The sequence below is a fragment of the Panthera leo genome, chromosome F3 (assembly GCF_018350215.1).
Source record: "Panthera leo isolate Ple1 chromosome F3, P.leo_Ple1_pat1.1, whole genome shotgun sequence".
In the NCBI taxonomy this organism is placed as follows: Eukaryota; Metazoa; Chordata; class Mammalia; order Carnivora; family Felidae; genus Panthera; species Panthera leo.
Genome location: NC_056696.1, coordinates 6,016,707 through 6,039,596, shown reverse-complemented (window position 1 = coordinate 6,039,596; position 22,890 = coordinate 6,016,707). Strand labels below are relative to the sequence as shown.

At 35.6% G+C, this 22,890-nt stretch overlaps 1 protein-coding gene across 4 annotated transcripts in view; it reads left to right on the top strand.

Annotated features, from left to right (window-relative positions):
- Positions 1-22,890, top strand: part of CATSPERE (catsper channel auxiliary subunit epsilon) — a 196,523-nt gene that overhangs the window by 88,972 nt on the left and 84,661 nt on the right. For 3 of the 4 annotated variants that reach the window (XR_006199154.1, XM_042926453.1, XM_042926454.1), the window contains exon 8: positions 17,359-17,465. The exons of the other annotated variant lie outside the window; for it this stretch is intronic. Coding sequence is in view for 2 of the 3 variants with exons in the window: in XM_042926453.1 (XP_042782387.1) it covers positions 17,359-17,465 (107 nt within the window). In the remaining variant the exon portion in view is untranslated. The remainder of the gene's footprint in view (positions 1-17,358; positions 17,466-22,890) is intronic. 4 annotated transcript variants of the gene reach the window in all.

Below are 22,890 nucleotides of genomic sequence, written 5' to 3'. Positions count from 1 at the left end.
CTGTTCTACTGTTTTTTTGGTTCTGATAGCATTAATTTCTGCTTTAATCTTTATTATTTCCTGTCTTCTGCTGGTTTTGGGTTTTATTTGCTGTTCTTTTTCCAGCTCCTTAAGGCGTAAGGTTAGGTTGTGTATCTGAGATCTTTCTTCCTTCTTTAGGAAGGCCTGGATTGCTATATACTTTCCTCTTATGACCACCTTTGCTGCGTCCCAGAGGTTTTGGGTTGTGGTGCTATCATTTTCATTGACTTCCATATACTTTTTAATTTCTTCTTTAACTGCTTGGTTAGCCCATTCATTCTTTAGTAGGATATTCTTCAGTCTCCCAAGTATTTGTTACCTTTCCAAATTTTTTCTTGTGGTTGATTTCGAGTTTCATAGCATTGTGATCTGAAACTATGCACGGTATGATCTCGATCTTTTTGTACTTACTTAGGGCTGATTTGTGTCCCAGTATGTGGTCTATTCTGGAGAACATTCCAGGTGCACTGGAGAAGAATGTATATTCTGCTGCTTTAGGATGAAATGTTCTGAATATATCTGTTAAGTCCATCTGGTCCAATGTGTCATTCAAAGCCATTATTTCCTTGTTGATTTTTTGATTAGATGATCTGTCCTTTGCTGTGAGTGGGGTGTTGAAGTCTCCTACTATTATGGTATTACTATCAATGAGTTTCTTGATGTTTGTGATTAATCGATTTATATATTTGGGTCCTTCCACATTTGGCACATAAATGTTTACAATTGTTAGGTCTTCTTGGTCTATAGGCCTCTTGATTATGATATAATGCCCTTCTGTATCTCTTGATACAGTCTTTATTTTAAAGTCTAGATTGTCTGATATAAGTATAGCTACTCCGGCTTTCTTTTGTTGACCATTAGCATGATAGATGGTTCTCCATCCCCTTATTTTCAATCTGTAGGTGTCTTTAGGTCTAAAGTGGGTCTCTTGTAAACAGCATATAGATGGGTCTTGTTTTCTTATCCATTCTGTTACCTTATGTCTTTTGATTGGAGCATTGAGTCCATTGATGTTTAGACTGAGTACTGAAAGATATGACTTTATTGCCATTATGATGCTTGTAGAGTTGGAGTTTCTGGTGGTGTTCTCTGGTGCTTTCTAATGTTTTGTTGCTTTTGATATATATATATATATATATTATATATATATATATATATATATATATCATATATATACATATATATATGTGATATATATATACACACACACACACACACACACACACACACACACATATATACACATACATACATATACATATTTTCATCTTTTGTCCCCTCAGAGAGTCCCCCTTAATATTTCTTGCAGGGCTGGTTTACTGGTCACAAACTCCTTTAATTTTTGTTTGTCTGGGAAACTTTTTATCTCTCCTTCTATTTTGAATGACAGCCTTGCTGGATAAAGAATTCTTGGCTGCATATTTTTCTGATTCAGCACACTAAATATATCCTGCCACCCCTTTCTGGCCTGCCCGGGTTTCTGTGGATAGGTCTGCTACAAAACTGATCTGTCTTCCCTTGTAGGTTAGGGACTTTTTTTCCCTGGCTGCTTTCATGATTCTTTCCTTGCCTGAGTATTTTGTGAATTTGACTATGATATGCCTTGTTGATGGTCAGTTTTTGTTGAATCTAATGGGAGTACTCTGTGCTTCCTGGATTTTGATGTCTGTGTCTTTCCCCAGGTTAGGAAAGTTTTCCACTCTGATTTGCTCACATAACCCTTCTACCCCTATTTCTCTCTCTTCCTCCTCTGAGACCCCTATGATTCTGATGTTGTTCCTTTTTTGAGTCACTGATTTTTTTTAATTCTTAAATCATGCTCTTTTGCCTTAATCTCCCTCTTTTTCTCTGCTTCATTATTCTCTATAAGTTTGTCCTCTATATCGCTGATTCTCTGTTCTGTCTTGTCCATCCTTGCTGCCGCTGCATCCATCCATGATTGCAGCTCAGTTATAGCATTTTTAATTTCATTCTGGATATTTTTTACGTCTTTTATCTCTGCAGAAAGAGATTCTAATCTATTTTCAACTCCAGCTAGTATTCTTATTATTGTGATTCTAAATTCTGGTTCAGACATCTTGCTTGTGTCTGTGTTGGTTAAATCCCTGGCTGGCATTTCTTTGTGCTCTTTCTTTTGGGGTGAATTCCTTCGTTTTGTCATTTTGAAGGGAGAAGAATTAATGAGCTAGAAAAATTGCAATTAAAAAAATTAAAATTAAAAAAATATTAAAATTAAAAATTAAAAACACACCCACACACAAATCGAACAGATGGTACTAGATCCCACGTGTGTTTTGGTCTGGGTGTAGAAAGTGATTTGACAGATTAGAGAAACAAACAAACAAACAAACAAAAAAGGCGGGGGGGAGAGAAAAAAAGGAAATCGTTTGAGAATTTGAAAAAATGAATACTAAAGTAGACTAAAATACACAAAAGTAGAGAATATAGTAGAAAAATTATAGAAAGATATTTTTAATAAAAATTAAAAATAAATATGAATTTTTTCATTTTCTGTATTTAAGAAAAAAGAAATGAAAAAGAGAAAAAAGATTTAAAAAAGAAAAAAGGAAAAGACAAAAAAGGAATCATTTGAAAATTTGAAAAAGTGAATACACGGTAGTAGACTAAAATAAAATAATGGGAGTAAGATAGAATATGAAAAAATGTACATAAAAGCAAAAAATGTAGTAATAAAAATTAAATAAAAATATTTTTAAAAGAAATTGAAAGTGAAAATGAAGTTTTTCTCTTTCTGCATTCAAGAAAAAGAAAAGAAATAAAAAAGAAAAAAAAGAAAAAAAGGAAATTGTTTGAAAATTTGAAAAGGTGAGTACACTGAAGTAGACTAAAATAAAATGATGGAAGTAAAGTAGAATTTGAAAACATTTACACAAAAGTAAAAAATATAGTAATAAAAATTAAAGACAGATATTTTTAATAAAAATTGAAAATAAAAATGAGTCTTTTCTCTTTCTATATTCAAGAAAAAGAAAAGAATTATAAAAGAGAAAAAGGAGAAAGAGAGAAAAAAAATTGCATAGATGAACCTGCTAACAGATTGAAGTAGGACTGAAATTGCTTTGTTTTCCCCTAGAGGTCAGTCCATGTAGCTCTTTATAGTCCATAGCTTAAGCCGGCGGTGAGGTTTGTGTTCTTGAAGAGCAAAGTTGGCCCAGTTGGGCAGGGCTCGGTGTAACAGCTCCGCTCTCCCCTAGATGGCGCTGCTAACCTACTGGGGTGGATTGTTGTGGTGCTTGTCGGTGCACATGGCACATGCGCCGGAGCGGTGAAAAATGGACCCGCCCAGCCACCCAGTCTGTCCTGCCGCATCAGCAGTCGTGCACCAGTCCTCTGTCTTCAGCTCTTTTTCACTCTCCGTGACCAGGCCCAGGCAGTACCTCTCTCCCAAGTTTTGTCTCAGATGCGGCTGTTTTCCCCGGCCCCTTACTTCTGAAGGACTGCGGCTTTGATCCACTCTGCCCCTCTGCGGGAGGGTCTCATCGAGTGATGGACTAATGAGCAATGGCTGAATGTTGGCTGCACCCACAGACACCGGCTGGATCCTGCTGTTGCTGGTGCCCTAAGACTGCAGCTAGGTGCCAGCCCGACCCCCCAAAAATTTGCGAGACAGTGTAGCCTCAGCATTTCAGGGACCGTGGAAAATCGCAACACACAACTGACACCAGGCTTCACCCTCAACAACCTTGCCCCAGCACCAGTGAATGTGGCTGCCTTCTGGGGTCTGCCGAGACCAGGTGGCTTCAACAGTCTCTACCAAATATCCTTCCATCAATGGAACCGCTTTTCCCCATGTGGCCTGAGAACCTCCCGGACCCCACTCTGTTCCTGGGCATTCACCTTTCCCGCCAGAGCACCGCCAGTATCAAGCTGCGGAGTTGCAGCCTTTGCACTCCCCTAGTTTACAGTCTTAATGGAATTTAAACCCTCTCCTTTCTCCTTTCTCCCTTTTTAGTTTAGTCCCTGAGGCTATTTCCAATTTTCTACTTTCTCTCCAGCTGCTTTTGGGGAGGGGTGCTTTTCTCTGTATGCTCCCCCACTCCCCAGTCTCCATCCTCTCTCCTCCCGCAAAATGGGTTCCCTACCTTTCAGGGCTTCTTGCTCCCCAAGTTCAGCTCTTCATGTCGTGTACCTGCTGAATTCTGTGGTTCAGGTTGTGCAGATTGTTGTGTTAATCTTCCAATCGGTTTTCAGGTGTGTAGGATGGTTTAGTGTTGGTCTGGCTGTATTTCATGGACGTGAGACGCACAAAAAGCTTCCATGCTGTTCTGCCATCTTGGCTCCTCCCCCAGATTGTCTCTCTTATTTTCTTTCATTAATTCTTTTTCTCCCTCCAAAATGACAAAATGAAGGGATTCACCCCAAAAGAAAGAACAGGAAGAAATGACAGCCAGGGACTTAATCAACACAGATATAAGCAAGATGTCTGAACTATAATTTAGAATCATGATAATAAGAACACTAGCTTGGGTTGAAAAAAAACATATAATCCCTTTCTGAGGAGATAAAAGAAGTAAAATCAAGTGAGGACTAAATTAAAAGCGCTATAACTGAGATGCAATCTTGAATTGATGTCATTGATGAAGCAAAGCAGCAAATCAGTGATACAGAAGCCAAAATTATGGAGAATAATGAAGCAGAAAAAGAGAGAGAAACTAAGGCAAAAGAGCACAATATAAGAATTAGAGAACTCAGTGACTCACTGAAAAGGAATGACATCCAAATCATAGGAGTCCCAGAAGATGAAGAGAGAGAAAAAGGGATAGAAGGTTTATGTGAGCAAATCATAGCAGAAAACTTTCCTAACCTGGGGAAAGACACAGACATCAAAATCCAAGAAACAGAGAACTCCCATTAGATTCAACAAAAACCAACCATCAACAAGGCACATAATAGTCAAATTCACAAAATGTACAGACAAGGAAATAATTCTGAAAGCAGCAAGGGAAAAAAGTCCTTAACCTACAAGGGAAGACAGATCAGTATACCTACCCTCAGAAATTTTACAGTCCAGAAAGGAATGATAGGATATATTCAACATGCTGAATCAGAAAGATATGCAGACAAGACTTCTTTATCCAGCAAGGCTGTCATTCAAAATAGAAGAAATAAAGAGTTTTCAGACAAACAAAAACTAAAGGAGTCATGACCACTAAACCAGCCCTGCAAGAATGTCTAAGGGGGACTCTCTGAGGGAAGAAAAGATGAAACAAAACAAAAAAGACCAAAATCAACAAAGACTAGAAAGGACCAGAGAACACCACCAGAAACTCCAACTTTACACAATTGCCAACACAATGGCAATAAATTCATATCTTTCAGTACTCATTCTAAATATCAATAGACTTAAGTGCTCCAATCAAGACATATGGTATCATAATGGATAAGAAAATGACATCCATGTATATGCTTTTATAAGAGACTATTTTAGACCTTAAGTCACCTTCAGACTGACAGTGAGGGGATGGAGAACCATCTAACATGCTAATGGTCACCAAAAGAAAGCTGGAGTAGCCATATGTATATCAGACAATCTAGATTTTAAAATAAATATTGTAACAAGAGACAAAGAAGGGCATTCTATCATAATTAAGGGGTCTGTCCACCAAGAAGATCTAACAATTGTAAACATTTATGCCCCAATATGAAAGCACCCAAATATGTAAATCAATTAACCACAAACATACAGAAACTCATTGATAATAATACCATGATAGTAGGGGACTTCAACACACCTACTGGACAGATCATGTAAGCAGATGGACAGATCATGTAAGCAGAAAATCAACAAGGAAGCCATGGGTTTGAATGACACACTGGACCGGATGGACTTAACAGATTTATTCAGAACATTTCATCCTAAAGCAGCAGAATATACATTCTTCTCAAGTGCACACTGAACATCCTCCAGAATAGATCACATACTAGGTCACAAATCAGCCCTTAACAAGTTCAAAAACATCGAGATCATACCATGCATATTTTCAGACCACAATACAATGAAATTCAAAATCAACCACAAGAAAAAATTTGGAAAGTACAAATACTTGGAGATTAAAGAACATCCTACTAAAGAATGAGTAGGTTAATCAAGAAATTAAAGAGGAAAGTGGAAAGTACATGGAAGTCAATGAAAATAACACGACAGCCCAAAACCTCTGGGATGCAGCAAAGGCAGTCATAAAAAGGAAGTATATAGCGATACAAGCCTTCCTTAAGAAGGAAGAGAGGTCTCAGATACACAACCTAACCTTACACCTAAAGAAGCTGGAAAAAGAAGCTGGAAAAAGAAGCTGGGTTTGGGAATAAAACCCAAAACCAGCAGAAGACAGGAAATAATAATGAATAGAACAGAAATCAGTGCTATCGAAACCAAAAAAACAGAACAGATCAATGAAGCCAGGAACTGGTTCTTTGAAAGAATTAACAAAATTGATAAATCCCTAGACAGTTTGATCAAAACAAAAAAAAAAAGGAAAGGACCCAAGTAAGTAAAATAAAAAATGAAAGAGGAGAGAGATAACAACCAACACTGCAGAAATACAAACAATAATAAGAGAATATTATGAGCAATTATATGCCAATAAATTTGGCAATCTGGAAGAAATGGACAAATTCCAAAAAACATATAAACTACTAAAACTGAAATAGGAAGAAATAGAGAATTCAAACAGACCAATAACTAGCAAAGAAATTGAATTAGTAATCAAAAACCTCCCAAAAAACAAGAGACCAGGACTGGATGGCTTTCCAGGGGAATTTTACCAAACATTTAAAGAAGAGGTAACTCCTATTCTTTTGAAGTTATTCCAAAAAATAGAAATGGAAGGAAAACTTCCAAACTCATTCTATGAGGCCAACATTACCTTGATCCCAAAACCAGACAACAACCCCACTAAAACGGAGAACTATAGACCAGTTTCCTGATGAACATGGATGCAAAAATTCTCAACAAGATACTAGCCAACTGGATCCAACAATGCATTAAAAGAATTATTCACCATGATCAACTGGGATTTATACCTGGGATGTAGGGCTGGTTCAATATCTGCAAAACAATCAATGTGATACATCACACTAATAAAAGAAAGGACAAGAACCACATGATCCTCTCAATAGATGCAGAGAAAGCATTTGACAAAATACAGCATCCTTTCTTGACAAAAACCCTGAAGAAAGTAGGGATAGAAGGATCATACCTCAAGATCATGAAAGCCATATATGAAGGACCCACCACTAATATCATCCTCAATGGGGAAAAACTGAAGGCTATCCCCTTAAGGTCAGGAACACGATAGGGATGTCCACTCTCACCACTGTTATTCAACATAGTATTGGAAGTCCTAGCCTCAGCAATCAAACAACACAAAGAAATTAAAGGCATCCAAATCAGCAAGGAGGAAGTCAAACTTTCACTCTTCGCAGATGACATGATACTCTATATGGAAAACCCAAAATATTTCACCAAAAAACTGCTAGAACTGATTAATGAATTCAGCAAAGTCACAGGATATATAATCAATGCGAGAAATCGGTTGCATTTTTATACACCAATAATGAAACAGCAGAAAGGGGAATCAAGGAATCGATCCCATTTACAATTGCACCAAAAACCATAAAATATCTAGGAATAAACCTAACCAAAGAGGTGAAAAACCTATACACTGAAAACTATAGGAACTTATGAAAGAAACTGAAGAAGACACACACACAAAAAAGGAAAAATATTCCATGCTCATGGACTGGAAGAACAAATATTGTTAAAATGTTGATACTACCCAAAGCAATCTACATAGTCAATACAATCCCTATCAAAATAACACCAGCATTCTTCACAGAGCCAGAACACACAATCCTAAAATTTATATGGAACCACAAAAGACCCCAAATAGCCAATGCAATTGTGAAAAAGAAAACCAAAGCTGGAGGCATCAGAATTCCAAACTTCAAGATGTACTACAAAGCTGTAATCATCAAGACAGTATGGTACTGGATCAATGGAACAAGATAGAAAACCCAGAAGTGGACCTACAAACATCTGGCCAACTAATCTTTGACAAAGCAGGAAAGAATACCCAATGGAATAAAGACAGTTTCTTCAGCAAATGCTGTTGGGAAAACTGGACAGCAATATGCAGAAGAATGAACCTGGTCCACTTTCTTACACCATACACAATAATAAACTCAAAATGGATGAAAGACCTAAACCTAAGACTGAAAGCCATCAAAATCCTAAAGGAGAAAGCAGGCAAAAACCTCTTTGACTATGGCTGCAGCAACTTCTTACTCAACACATCTCCAGATGTTTCCAGAGGCAAGGGAAACAAAAGCAAAAATGAGCTATTGGGACCTCAAATAAAAAGCTTCTGCATGACAAAGGAAACAATCAGCAAAACTAAAAGGCAACCAAAGGAATGGGAGAAGAAGTTTGCAAATGATATACCAGATAAAGGGCTAGTATCCCAAATCTATAAAGAACTTATCAAACTCGACACCCAAAAAACAAATAATCCAGTGAAGAAATGGGCAAAAGACATGAATAGACACTTCTCCAAAGAAGACATCAGATGGCTAACAGACACATGTAAAAATGCTCAACATTACTCATCATCAGAGAAATACAAATCAAAACCACAATGAGATACCATCTCACACCTGTCAGAATGGCTAACATTAACAACTCAAGCAACAACAGATGTTGGCGTGGATGTGGAGAAAGAGGAACCCTTTTGCATTGCTGGTGGGAATGAAAACTAGTGCAGCCACTAGTGCAGGAAAACAGTATGGAGGTTCTTCAAAAAATTAAAAATAGAACTACCTTACAACCCAGCAATTGCACTACGATGTATTTATACAAAGAATACAGGTGTGTTGTTTTAAAGGGGCACATACACCCCAATGTTTATAGCACTGCTATCGACAATGGCCAACGTATGAGAAGATCCCAAATGTCCACTGACAAATGAATGGATAAAGAAGATGTGGTTTAGGGGCACCTGGGTGGCTCAGTCAGTTGAGCGTCTGACTTTGGCTCAGGTCATGATCTCACAGCTCGTGAGTTCAAGTACCGCGTTGGGCTCTGTGCTGATGGCTTAGAGCCTGCAGCCTGCTTCAGATTCTGTGTCTCCCTCTCTCTCTGCCCCTCTGCAGCTCACACTCTGTCTCTCTCTCTTTCAAAAATAATAAAATATTTGAATATAATAGTAATACACACACACACACACACACACACACACACATACACACACAATGGAGTAATACTTGGCAATCAAAAAGAATGAAATCTTGCCATTTGCAACTACGTGGATGGAACTAGAGTATATTATCCTAAGCAAAATTAGTCAGTCAGAGAAAGACAAATATATGAGTTCACTCACATGTGGAATTTAAGATACAAAGCAGATGAGCATAAGGGAAGGGAAGCAAAAATAATATAAAAACTGGGAGGGGGACAAAACATAAACTCTTAAATACAGAGAACAAACTGAGGGTTGCTGGAGGGATTGTGGGTGGAGGGATGGGCTAAATGGGCAAGGGGCATTAAAGGAGGACACTTGGTGGGATGAGCACCGGGTGTTCTATGTAGGGGAAATCACTGGATTCTACTCCTGAAATCATTATTGCACTATATGCTAACTAACTTGGATGTAAATTTAAAAAAAAAACTCTTAAAAAAATATTTTGTTGTTATTTAGAATTCAGTGCTGTTTTCTGAATTTGAGATAGTTGATCAAGATTTTCTAATTATACATAACTAAATACATATCTAATACTTTATACATTATAATGTATAATGTAATCTAATACTTTATACATTATAATGTATTTAATTATAAAAATTAAATAAATATGAATTTATATTTATAAATATAAATATAAAAGTGAATAAATCTAATTAAATATATATATTTAAATGCTTTAATAAACATGTATGTAGAATTTATACGAATTGCCATCTTAAGTGTTTTTCTCAGTGTCTTTTACCTTCAGAGGTGAAATTTCTTAGGAACTTCTATGTATTAAGAAAAAATATCCAAAACTTAGAAATAAGGCAGAAAGATGACTGCATGTTCTTTCAGTGTCATATTAGGGCACTATCTAACAGCCCACTCCAGGATCCCTTAAATATTTAAAGGAAAGTACTTTTTAAAAAAAATTATGTAAAATATACATAAACATTTATCATTTTAGTAACTATTTTAAGTGTACAGTTTAGTGGCATTAAGTACATTCCTATGGTTGTGCTTCCGTCTCTAAGAATTTGACAACTCTAAATACCTTATATAAGTGGAATCATATAGCATTTGGTTTTTTTGTGACTGATTACTTCACTTAGCATGAAATAGTCGAGGTTCATCCATGTTGTAGCATGTGTCAGAATTTTTCTTCTTTTTAAGGCTAAATAATATTCCATTGTATGCACAGCAAAGGAAACAACAAAACTAAAAGGCAATCTACTGAATGGAAGAAGATATTTGCAAATGACATATCTAATAAAGGGTTAGTATCAAAATATATTTAAAAAAACTTAGGCAACTCAACACAAATAAAAAACAAATAATCCAACTAAAAAAATGGGTAGGAGACATAAACAGACATTTCTCCAAAGAAGACAGACAGATTGCCCTCAGACCCATGAAAAGATGCTCAAGATCACTCATCATAGGGAAATGAAAATCAAAAGCACCATGAGATATCACCTCACACCAGTCAGAATGGCCAAAATAAAAAACACAAGAAACAACAAGTTTTGGTTACTGTGGAGAAAAAGAAACACTTGTACGCTATTGGCAGGAATGCAGACTGGTGCAGCCACTGTGGAAGACAATACGGAGGTTTCTCAAAAAATTAAAAATAGAAATACCCTATGATCCAGCAATCTCACTACTGGGTATTTGCCCAGAAAATACAAAAACAGTAATCCAAAGGAATATATGCATCCCCATGTTTACTAATGGGATATATACATCTCATATCTTCTTTATGCATTCATCAGTTGATGGACGTTTATGTTGTTTCCATAATTTGGCTATTGTAAATAATGATGCAGTAAACATAGGTATATATATATATATATATATATATATATATATATATATATATATATGTGTGTGTGTGTGTATGTATATATATATATTATGTATATATGACTATTATATGTGAATATTGCTCAGCCATAAAAAGAATGAAATCTTGCCATTTGCAGTGACAATGGATGTCCCACTTGTTTAATTTTGATTTGGTTTTTGTGCTATATCATATCACAAAAAAGTCAATGCCAAGACCCACATCAAGAAAATTGTTTCCTGTTTTCTTCTAGGAGTTTTATAATTTCAGATCTTACATTTAATATTTTAATCAATTCTGAGTTAATTTTTGTGAGTAGTGTAAGATCGGCGTCTAGTGTCATTCTTTTACTAATGAATATCCAATTTTCCCCAGCACCATTTACTGAAGAGACTGTCTTTTCTCCACTGAGTGTTCTCAGCTCCTTTGTCAAGTACTACTTGATTGCATATGCTTGGGTTTATTTCTGGACTTTCAATTCTGTTCCAGTGATCTGTCTATTTTTTATGCCACTGCCATACTGTTTTGATTACTATAGCTTTATAACATATTTTGAAATCAGGAAGTGTGGTGCCTCCTGCTTTATTCTTCTTTCTCAGGATTAACTTGGCTATTCAGAATCTTTTTTGGTTCCATATAAATTTTAGCATTCTTCTTTCTACCTCTACAGAAAAATGTCATTGAACTCTCGATAAGGATTACACTGAATCTATAGATGGCTTTTGGTAATATAGACATTTTAACCATATTAATTCTTCTAATCCATGAACACAGAAATACCTTTTCATTTATTTGTGTCTTCAGTTTCTCTCATCAATTTTTTGTAATTTCAGAGTACTAATCCTTTACCTCCTTGGTTAATTTTATTCCTAAGCATTTCATTGTTTTGATACTATTGTAAATGAGATCATTTTCTTTATTTCTTTTAAGGCAATTTATTATTGGTATATAGAAATACTACTGATTTTGTATTTTAATTTTGTATCCTGCAACTTTAATAACTCGATTAGATCGAATAAGGTTTATTTTTGTTTTTGTTTTTTTGTGGTATTTTAGGATTTTCTATATACAACATCATATCATCAGCTAACAGACACAATTTTACATTTTCCTTTCCAATTCTGATGGCTTTTTTTTTCTTGCCTGATTTCTCTGGTTAGGACTTCCAGTACTGTGTTGAATAAGAGTGGTGAGGATAGAAACCCTTGTCTTGTTCCTGATATTAGAGGAAAAGCTGAGTATGATGTTAGCTGTGCTGTGGTCTTGTCATATATTGCCTTTGTTATGTATCTTCTATATGTAATTTGTAAAAGAGTTTTATCATAAATGGGTGTTTTATCATAAATGTTTTTTCTGTGTCTACTGAGATAATCATGATTTTTGTCTTTCATTCTATTAATGTGATGTAACTCATTTATTGATTTGCATATGTTGAACCATCCTTGTTTTCCAGGGTTAAATCCCACTTGATCATTATGTATGATCTTTTTAATATGCTATTGAATTTGCTAGTATGTTATTGAGAATTTTTTGCATCTATATTCATCAGGGATATTGGGCTATAATTTTTTCTTCTGGTAGTGTCCTTTTCTGGCTTTGTAAAATGAGTTTGGGACCATTCCCTTCTCTTTGATTTTTTGGAAGACTTTGAGAAGGACAGGCATTACGTCTTCTTAAAGTTTATCAGTAAAGCCTTTATTTTTAATAACAGTCACCTTTCAGGTTTCACCAGCAAACCCTGGGGTGGTGGATGACAGAGTACTCCAGACTCCTGAATCAGAGAAAGGAGAGGGCAAGGGGGCCAAGCGCTCTAGTGGCAATGGCCCCAAGCAAAGCTCTTCTCCAAGCAAAGTTTTTATTGAGAATCTTATTAGTACATTTCAAGAGGTACAGGGGAAAGGAATGTGTAGTTTCAAAAGCAGGAACAAAGCATACTAAAAAATTATTGGGGGAACAGTACAATCAGGGCAGTGACGTGCAGACAGGCAAAGGGAACATGACGGGGGCAGTATATATGTCATAGGAAGGGGGTTGTTTTAATACTTTAGATTAAGCATTTACAGAGTGGAGAAACATGTTGATCCACAGGCAAGGTCAGGCTGCCTTCAGCCTTGAAGTTTCGAAGGAGACCCAGTTTTGCTGGTCTCTTTGCTGCTTCTCAACCAGACATTTCCCAGACTGCAAACACTCCTTACTTACATCTTAGCCAGGCAAGCTCTATGAACTTCCAAGGTCATCCTAATGGATGTGAGGTTATATCTCACCATGGTTTTGATTTGCATTTCCCTAATGATTAATGATGTCGAGTATCTTTTCACATGCCTATTGGCTATTTGTATAATTTTCTCTGGATAAATGCTATTCAAGTCCTTTGCCTGTTTTTTAACTGTTTTTGTTGTTGTTGAGTTTTAGACATTCACTATATATTCTGTATATTAATCCCTTGTATGTGATATGAAAATACTTTCTTCCATTCTATGTGTTGCCATTTTACTCTATTGATAGTGTCTTTTAATGCAAAAAGTCTTAAATTTCAAAGACTTCCAATTTGTCTATTTTTCCTTTAGTTGCCTGTGCCTTTGGAGTCATACCCAAGAAATCAATGCCAAATCCAATGTCATGAAGGTTTCTGTCTGTTTTCTTCTAAGAATTTTATAGTTTCAGCTTTTATGTTTAAAGAATGCACTATTGATATGCATAACAACTTGAATGATGCTGAGTTAAAAAGCCGATTTCAAGTGTTGTATATTGTATGATTCCATTTATAGAATATTGTTTTAATGTTTATTTATTTATTTTGGGAGAGAGAGATCACAATCAAGGAAAAGGGGCAGAGAGAGAGATAATCCCAATCAGGCTCCATGCTGTCAGCACAGAGCCCAATGTGGGGCTCAATCCCACAAACCGTGAGATGGTGACCTGAGCTGAAATCAAGAATTGGATGGTTAACCAACTGAACCACCCATGTGCCCCCCTTTGATAGCAGCACTTTCAACAGTAGCCAAATTATGGAAAGAGCCTAAATGCCCATCAACTGATGAGTGGATAAAGAAATTGTGGTTTATATATACAATGGAATACTACTTGGCAATGAGAAGGAATGAAATATGGCCTTTTGTAGCAATGTGGATGGAACTGGAGAGTGTTAATGCTAAGTGCAATAAGTCATATAGAGAAAGACAGATACCATATGTTTTCACTCTTATGTGGATCCTGAGAAACTTAACAGAAGACCATGGGGGAGGGGAAGGGGAAAAAAAAAAAGTAAGAGAGGGAGGGAACCAAACCATAAGAGACTGTTAAAAACTGAGAATAAACTGAGGGTTGATAGGGGGTGGGAGGGAGGGGAAAGTGGGTGATGGGCATTGAGGAGGACACCTGTTGGGATGAACACTGGGTGTTGTATGGAAAACAGTTTGACAATAAATTTCATATTAAAAAATAAATAAATAAAGACAATGTTTTTCCAGAATCAAAAAAAAAAAAAAAAAGAAGAAGAAGAAGATTTTAGAGGTGACAAAACTGTAATCATTGAAAACAGATAAGTGATTGCCAAAAGTCAGAGTTAGCAGGCAGTTATGACTCTTAAGAGTTAACATGATGGGGTTTCTTCTTTGTAATGGAACAGTTCTACCATCTATATTTTATAACAGTTCTATATTGTGGTGACAGTTACATAAATCTAGACATGTGATAAAATTTCACAGAACTATATAAAAAAAAGAGCACCTGTAAAACAGAATGGAGAAATCTTAATAAGATTCATACCTGAGTGAACAGTGCTGCCTCCTCAATTTCCTGGGTTTTGACAATGCACTAAGATTATATAAAGCTATTGTCATTGGGGAAAGCTAACTCCTTGTGAGTCAAACTATTTCAAAATAAAATAGTTATAATTATATTTTAAAATTTCTTTAACATTTGCCCATTGTACTAAAAGTAAAATCCAAACTATTTTCCAAACCTACGATGCTTAGCATGATGTGGCCTCTGCCTATCTTTTATCTAACCTTTTCCTGCACTATTTTCTCTCTTACTACTTTCTAGCCATTATCTCTCTTTCAATTCCTCAACCATAATAATTCCTCTCCCACCTCAGAGCCTCTGTGACTCCTGTTCATTCCGTCTGGAGCACTCCACTCACAGCTACATTGCAAAAGAACTATATTCTCTTCTAGCTTGTGAGATTTTTTTCTACTTTATTCATTCAACAAACACTTACAAACACAGGTTTAGGAGGCAGAAACCTCAAGGCAGCAGTGCAGTTTTAGACACATTGGTTTGAAGTGTTTGCAAGACAAGCAAAATCATTGTTAAAAATCTAGTCAGGTCATTGATATTGAACTAAATACAAAATTTGGGATCTGGGCCATAGAATTTGAGCATTTTTATGGAAACTGAATGATACTTGAAGCCATGCGATTGAATAAAATTCCCTAGGAAGAGAATGTAGTATGAGAAGGGTACTGGGAGGAAGAGAATCTGGGACCAAGATCAGGGGATCTCCAACAGCAAGGAGCGAACGGTAACATGGAAGCCGAGTAAGAGAGTGTTTCCAAGGGGAGACTAGTCAATAGTCCAATGTGTCAAATGCTGCTGAAAACTCAGATGAGATAAACAAAAAGTATGTTAAGTTTCAAAACGTGTAAAACCATATACTCATGTTATAACTAGAAAAATACTTTTAAAAACAATAATGCAAAGTTTGACATCACCATAGTGAAGTTTGTTCTGTCATAGATTCCTAATAGTAAAGTGAACTGGCATGGTCCTTTTAGAAATCGTTTCAAGAATATGCATTAAGAATGTTTAAAGGATTCATAGCTTGTGACCCAGTAATCCCATTTCCCAGAATCTCATCAAAAGAAATAGTCCTAACTGAAAAAAACTGTACATCTGATGATATCCATGGCAATAATATTTATAATAGTGAAAGAATAAAGTTACCTAAATGTCCAATAGGGGAGTGTTAAATCAATGCTGATAATCACTTAATTGAATATCATGCTATCATTAAAAATGATGTTTATATAGACTTCCAGTTAAATAACATGGATACATAATAGTAGCCTTTATTTGGTAAATTCTAAGAAATATAATAAATGTGTTTTTATATATTTATAATTTCTATATGTTAATTTTTGCCATATTTATAAAACTATCTTTAATGACCATGAACTATATCCTCTTAATGAAAAAACCTGTTTTTAAGCTTGTTTGCAGGATTGTCTTAATGTTTCTTAACCTATCCTTTTTTCTATTATTTTTTGTATATGTCACTTATTATATTTTATTCCTATCTTATTCTTTGCTACATTTATTCCCTTCCTTTCCTTTGCAGTTATATTAAAGACAGTTGTATTGTATTTAAAATCCTGAATAGTGAATATAATTTTCTGGAATGAAACTTAAAATATCCATTATTATTTACCACGCAAACCTATATTTCTCTATCAAAATCAGTGAATGTGTATGCTTCGGAGGCCCTAAGGACCTGCCCACGTTCACTCTCAAAATTAGGTTAAATCCTATTAGATAATCCCATATGAATACACCCTGATGCTCATCATAGCAATCTCAAAGGCTCCTTTGTTGGTGGCTGACATTTCTAGGAAATTAACTGGAGCATTACTGGAGGATTAGGGCAGAAGGAAGCCATGGAATTTTGGACTGGCTGTCATTATCTGATATTTTATTCTAGGCATTCCCCATAATGAAACCATTGCCTCTATTCCAAAAATACCTATTAGGAAAAATTCCAGGAAGTTCAACTTCTCTTTCAATCTCATTAGAAAAAGAAACAGCAAGTCAGATCTATTGTTATACTAAGAGAAGTTTTGTTAAAGCCTCCAGATGTCATTTGAAACCTACCTTGAAAGAGAGGGTGTTGTTTTGAAGTCAGATTCGTATAGAAATAATTCTAACAGATTAGTTTAGAAACTCCATTATGTATGCCATTAAAGTTAAGACGTAATGTATTTAAAGGTTCCCATAATCTCAATTCATTCAGGAATCTGATTATGTATATTATTTTCAACATGTTGGAAAGGGTATTATAACTTCTTTTTAATTCATAAAGTTCAATGGGAGAAGAAGCATTACGATAGAAAAAACCTGATCTTGAAAATGTGGCAAATCTATAAATATAAATAGTGTCTTAGCTAAAATAACAAATTCAGTACATCATGATATAATTTCAGAATAATTTTGTCTATGAAAAGTAAAAAGAGGAATTTTTTTGTTGTCTTACAGAATTCCATAATACTTAGCAAGCAGTTGGCCACTTTGGGACAGAAGCCTATCATATTTACAAGTCTGCAGAGAAATATTTATTTTCCAGATAGTAAAATGAAGAACGGGTATTTAATTTTAAAACTTTGAAATTAAAGCATTACTTTTAATTTGTTTTAAAACTTCATACATAAATTTTGTTTTAAATTTTGTAAAGTAACTACCAGAAATTTAAAGTAAACGAAATTCTAAATACCTAGTGAAATTTCATGGAATAATCTTATGTGTAATTGCCAAGTAGCTTCTTTCATGATACACACAAAAAATTGCGATAATCAGAACTGGTTACCAACTTAGAAAATGCCAGTCACACTTCTTGATTATAGTTTTATAATTTCATATTAATAGCTAAACTTTAGTCCAAGTTTAGCCTTGGATGTTGGCAAATCCTGTCAGTATCTCAAAACGTTTCCTGGCAATTCAGAAAAGCGAACCACAGTGGTTTAACTGATGCCAAAATCATTACCACCATCAGTACACATACACACAACAAATTCTACCTGAGGGATAAAATCTGTTACAGTTAAAGTTATTTAGTAGGTGACCAAGGGGTTTAGACAGCCTTTCTTAGTCTATTACCACTAGGCACAGGGCAAGGTGCTTATAACTAAAACATACAATTCCTGCTCTCAATGACCTTACGTTGATTGGGGAGACAAGGAAGCAAATAGACATTATGATAGAGGTGAACCCAGGAGAAATAGAACAGAGGGTGCACAAACGAAGGTTTGAATAAAAGAGAATCAAGGAGGACTTTCCTAAAGAGGTGAAATCTGCATTATTGAAAAGAAATAAAAGTTAGTCAATTGGGGGAACATTCCAGAGAGGCAACATATACAAGGGCCTTTGAGCAGAGACCCGAGAAAGCAGAAAGCAATGCATTTCAGACGATGCAAAGAAGTTGAGTTCGTGAGTAAAGGGTGACATTCAGAGAAGATATTTTTTAAACATCATAATAATCTGGGGCTAAAATTCCTGCTGATTTTGTAAAACTTTGAGAGTTAGGAGAAACCGTCATTATAAAACCTACCAAAGGCTTGTCTGATATAGCCGGCAGGTAGGAAGTTATAGGTACCGTTTGTCTCTTTCCTACTGTGAACAGCTCTATGGAGCTTCATATATCACATGATTCACCCTTTTAAAGTGTGTACAGTTCAATGGTTTTTAGTATATCTACGGAGTTGTGCAACTCTCACCACTGCTTAATTCTAGGACTCCTTTATCAACTCAAAAAGAAACCCTATTCCCTCCTCCTCCCAGTCCTTGGTACTATTAATCTATTTTCTGTCTCTATGATTTGCCTATTTTGGCTATTTCATGTCAAGAATCCTGCAAATATAGTCTTTTGCGACTGGCTTCTTTCAGTTAGCATAACGTTCTCAGGGTTCATCCATGTTGTCGCATGTATAGTATTCCATTCCTAAAAAGGAACAAAATTTGCCGAATATTATTCCATTCTATGGATATATCAACTTTTTAAAACATTCATTCTTCAGTTGATGGAGATTTTGGGTTTTTTCCACTTTAGAGCTATTATGAATAATGCTGCTGTGAACATTTACTTACAAGTCTGTGTAGACCTAATGTTTTTATTTCTCCTGAGTGTGTGCCTAGTATTGAAATTGTGAGTCATATGATATCTAATTTCAGAGAAATTACTTTGTATGATTTCAGTTTTCTTATATGTATTGAGGATTGTTTTATGGCCTAACGTACAGTCTGTCCTGGGGAATTTTCTATGTCCATTTGTGAAGAATGTATGGTCCACTATTGTTGGGTGGACTGTTCTGTAGACGTCTGTTAGGTCTGTTGATATATAGGGTTGTTGAGGTGTTCAGTTTCTTTGTTGATAGTCTGCTAGTTGTTGTATCCATTATTTAAGGTGGTATATCAAAGTCTCCGACTATTTCCCCCTTCATTCTGTCAGTTTTTACTTCATGTGTTTTGGGTCTCTGTTGTCAGATGACAACATATATGTTTATCATTATTATACTTTCCTGATAGAAGACAGACTCTTGACATTATAAAATGTTCCTCTTTACTTTTGTAGCTTGCTCAAAGTTACTCAAAGTTGCTTTTGTTTGCCCAAAGTTATTTTCTCTAATATTAGTATAGCCAGTCCAGCTTTCTATGCCTGCCTTTGCATAATGTATTTTTTCTACCATTTACTTTGAACAAATTTGTATTTTGGAAACATAAATGCATCTCCTATGGACAACATATAGTTGGAACTTATTTTGTTATCAGTCTGATAATCCCTGCCATTTCATTGGACTGTTTAGTCTGCTCACATCTAATGTTAATACTGATATAGTTGGATTTATGTCTGCCATTTTATTTTTACTTCCTATATTTCTCATGTCTTTTTTGTTCCTCTGTTTTGCCTTTATTGTTTTCTTTTGCATTAAGTGAATATTTTCTACTGTAATAATTTAATTACATTAATTTTTTCGCTGCATTTTTGAAATATTTTCTTAGTTTATTCTCTGGGGTTGGCCATATACATATAGCACACTGGAAAAATGAGAACACTTACATTGCACAACAAATTTGAAGGATAATTTTACATTATCACACAATGTTAAAGATGCACATGCCAATAGTTTGCCATTTCAATAACAGTGTATATTCTACAGAAATTCATGCATAAGTACCAGGAGATGTGTGTATTTGTAGCAGAATTGTTATAAATAAATTTTACAAATACAACATCGAATGAAAAAAGCAAGTCACAGAATAAAAACACAATGATTCCATCTAGATAAGGTGCAAAGCTTGAAAAATCAAAGAATATATTGCTTAATAATACATATATGTGGTAAACTGGTTTTATAAAAGATGAGAATTGACTTTTGTGTATTAACCTTATATCCTGCAACTTGCTATCATTGTTTATTAGTTCTAGGATTTTTTTGTTTGTTCTTCGGAATTTACTTACGTAGACAATCATGTTCTCTACAAATAAAGAACATTTTATTACTTCCTTCTCAATCCTGTACGCCTTTTATTTCATTGTCTTATCTTACTGTGGTAGCTAGTACTTCCAGTGTGATATTGAATAGGAGTGGTAAGAGGAGACATTGTTGCCTTGTTCTTAGGAGGAATGGATCTAGTTTCTCACCATTAAGTGTTTTGCATGGTTTTTTGTAGATGCTCCTTTATCAAGATGAGGAAGTCCCCCTCCATTGCTTGCTTAGCTGAGAGTGTTTGTCATGAATGGGTGTGAGATTTTTGTCAAATGCTTTTTTTGCATCTACTGGTGTGATTATACACTTTTTCTTTTTTAACCTGTTGATGTGATGGATTATATTAATTGATTTTTAATACTGAACCAGCCTTGCATAACTGGAATAAATCCCATTTGGTCATGGATCTGAAACTTTTCCAGTAATGTCAAAGGATCTATAACTTTTCCTGTAGTATCTTTATCTAGTTTAGGTATTAGGGTATCTGGTTTTCTCTGTTGTTCTTCTATTCTTCTGTTTTCAATTTACTGATTTCCATTGCAATCTTTTTCTTCTGTTTGATTTAGGTTTATATTGCTTTTTTCCCTCTAGTTTTCTAAGATGGAAGCTTAGAGTATTGATTTTAGGTCTTTCTTCTTTTCTAAACATGCATTTAATGCCATACATTTCCCTCTAAGCCTTGCTTTCACTGAAGCCCGCAAAGTTTGGTAAGTTGTATTTTTTTCATTTGTTCAAAACGCTTTTTCACTTGCATTTCGTTCAAAATATTTTTAAATTTCAGTTCAGATTTCTTCCTTAACCGATGTGTTATTTAGAAGTGTTTAATCTCCAAATCTTTGGGGATTTTTTCCAGTTATCTTTCTGTTATTGAATTCTAGCTTAATTATGTAGTATTTTAAGTACATACTTTGTATAATTTCTATTTTTTAAAATTTCTCAGGTGTGTTTTGTGACCCAAGATATGGGGTGTCATGGTGACTGATCCCTGAGAACCGGAGAAGAATGTATATTCTGCTGTTGCTGGATGAGATATTCTTTATTTGTCAATTAGATACACTTGATTAATGGTGCTGTTCAGTTCAGTTATGTCCTTACTAATTTTCTGCCTGCCGGATCTGTCAATTACTGAAAGGAGTTTGTTGTTGTTGTTAATGTTTATTTTTGAGAGCAAAAGAGAGACAGAACACGAGCAAGGGAACGGCAGAAAGAGGGAGACACAGAATCCAAAGCAGGCTCCAGGCTCTGAGCTGTCAGCACAGACCTCGAGGCAAGGCTCAAACCCACAAACTGAAAGATAATGACCTGAGCTGAAGTCAGTCGCTTAACCGACTGAGCCACTAGGCGGCCCCTGAAAGAGGAGTTCTGAATCTCTAACCATACTAGTGGATTTTTCTACTTCTTGCGGTTCAATATTGTTCAATAAGGCATACATGTGGCAAAACTAATTTTTATTTATTTTTTTTCCGTGACAGAATGTCAGATTTATTCAAAGATGTTTACCACATTCCTTGCTCTGTTCTGTATGTTATGCTAGACATTGTAAGAAACACAGCAAATAGTATGATGCCATTCTTGTCCTTAGGAGATTATAGTAAAGAGAAAGCATTTATTCATATATGTATAATTTTTGAATATGAAATTTATTGTCAAATTGGTTTCTATACAACACCCAGTGCTCATCCCAAAAGGTGCCCTCCTCAATACCCATCACCCACCCCCTCCCTCCCACCCCCCCATCAACCCTCAGTTTGTTCTCAATTTGTAAGAGTCTCTTATGCTTTGGCTCTCTCCCTCTCTAACCTCTTTTTTTTTCTTCCCCTCCCCCATGGTCTTCTGTTAAGTGTCTCAGGATCCACATAAGAGTGAAAACATATGGTATCTGTCTTTTTCTGTATGACTTATTTCACTTAACATAACACTCTCCAGTCCCATCCACATTGCTACAAAAGGCCATATTTCATTCTTTCTCATTGCCACATAGTATTCCGTTGTGTATATAAACCATAATTTCTTTATCCATTCATCAGTTGATGGACATTTAGACTCTTTCCATAATTTGGCTATTGTTGAGAGTGCTGCTATAAACATTGGGGTACAAGTGCCCCTGTGCATCAGCACTCCTGTATCCCTTGGGTAAATTCCTAGTGGTGCTATTCCTGGGTCATAGGGTAGATCTAGTTTTAATTTTTGGAGGAACCTCCACACTGTTTTCCAGAGCGGCTGCACCAGTTTGCATTCCCACCAACAGTGCAAGAGGGTTCCCATTTCTCCACATCCTCTCCAGCATCTATAGTCTCCTGATTTGTTCATTTTAGCCACCCTGACTGGTGTGAGGTGGTATCTGAGTGTGCTTTTGATTTGTATTTCCCTGATGAGGAGCGACGTGGAGCATCTTTTCATGTGCCTGTTGACCATCTGGCTGTCTTCTTTAGAGAAGTGTCTATTCATGTTTTCTGCCCATTTCTTCACTGGATTATTTGTTTTTCAGGTGTAGAGTTTGGTGAGCTCTTTATAGATTTTGGATACT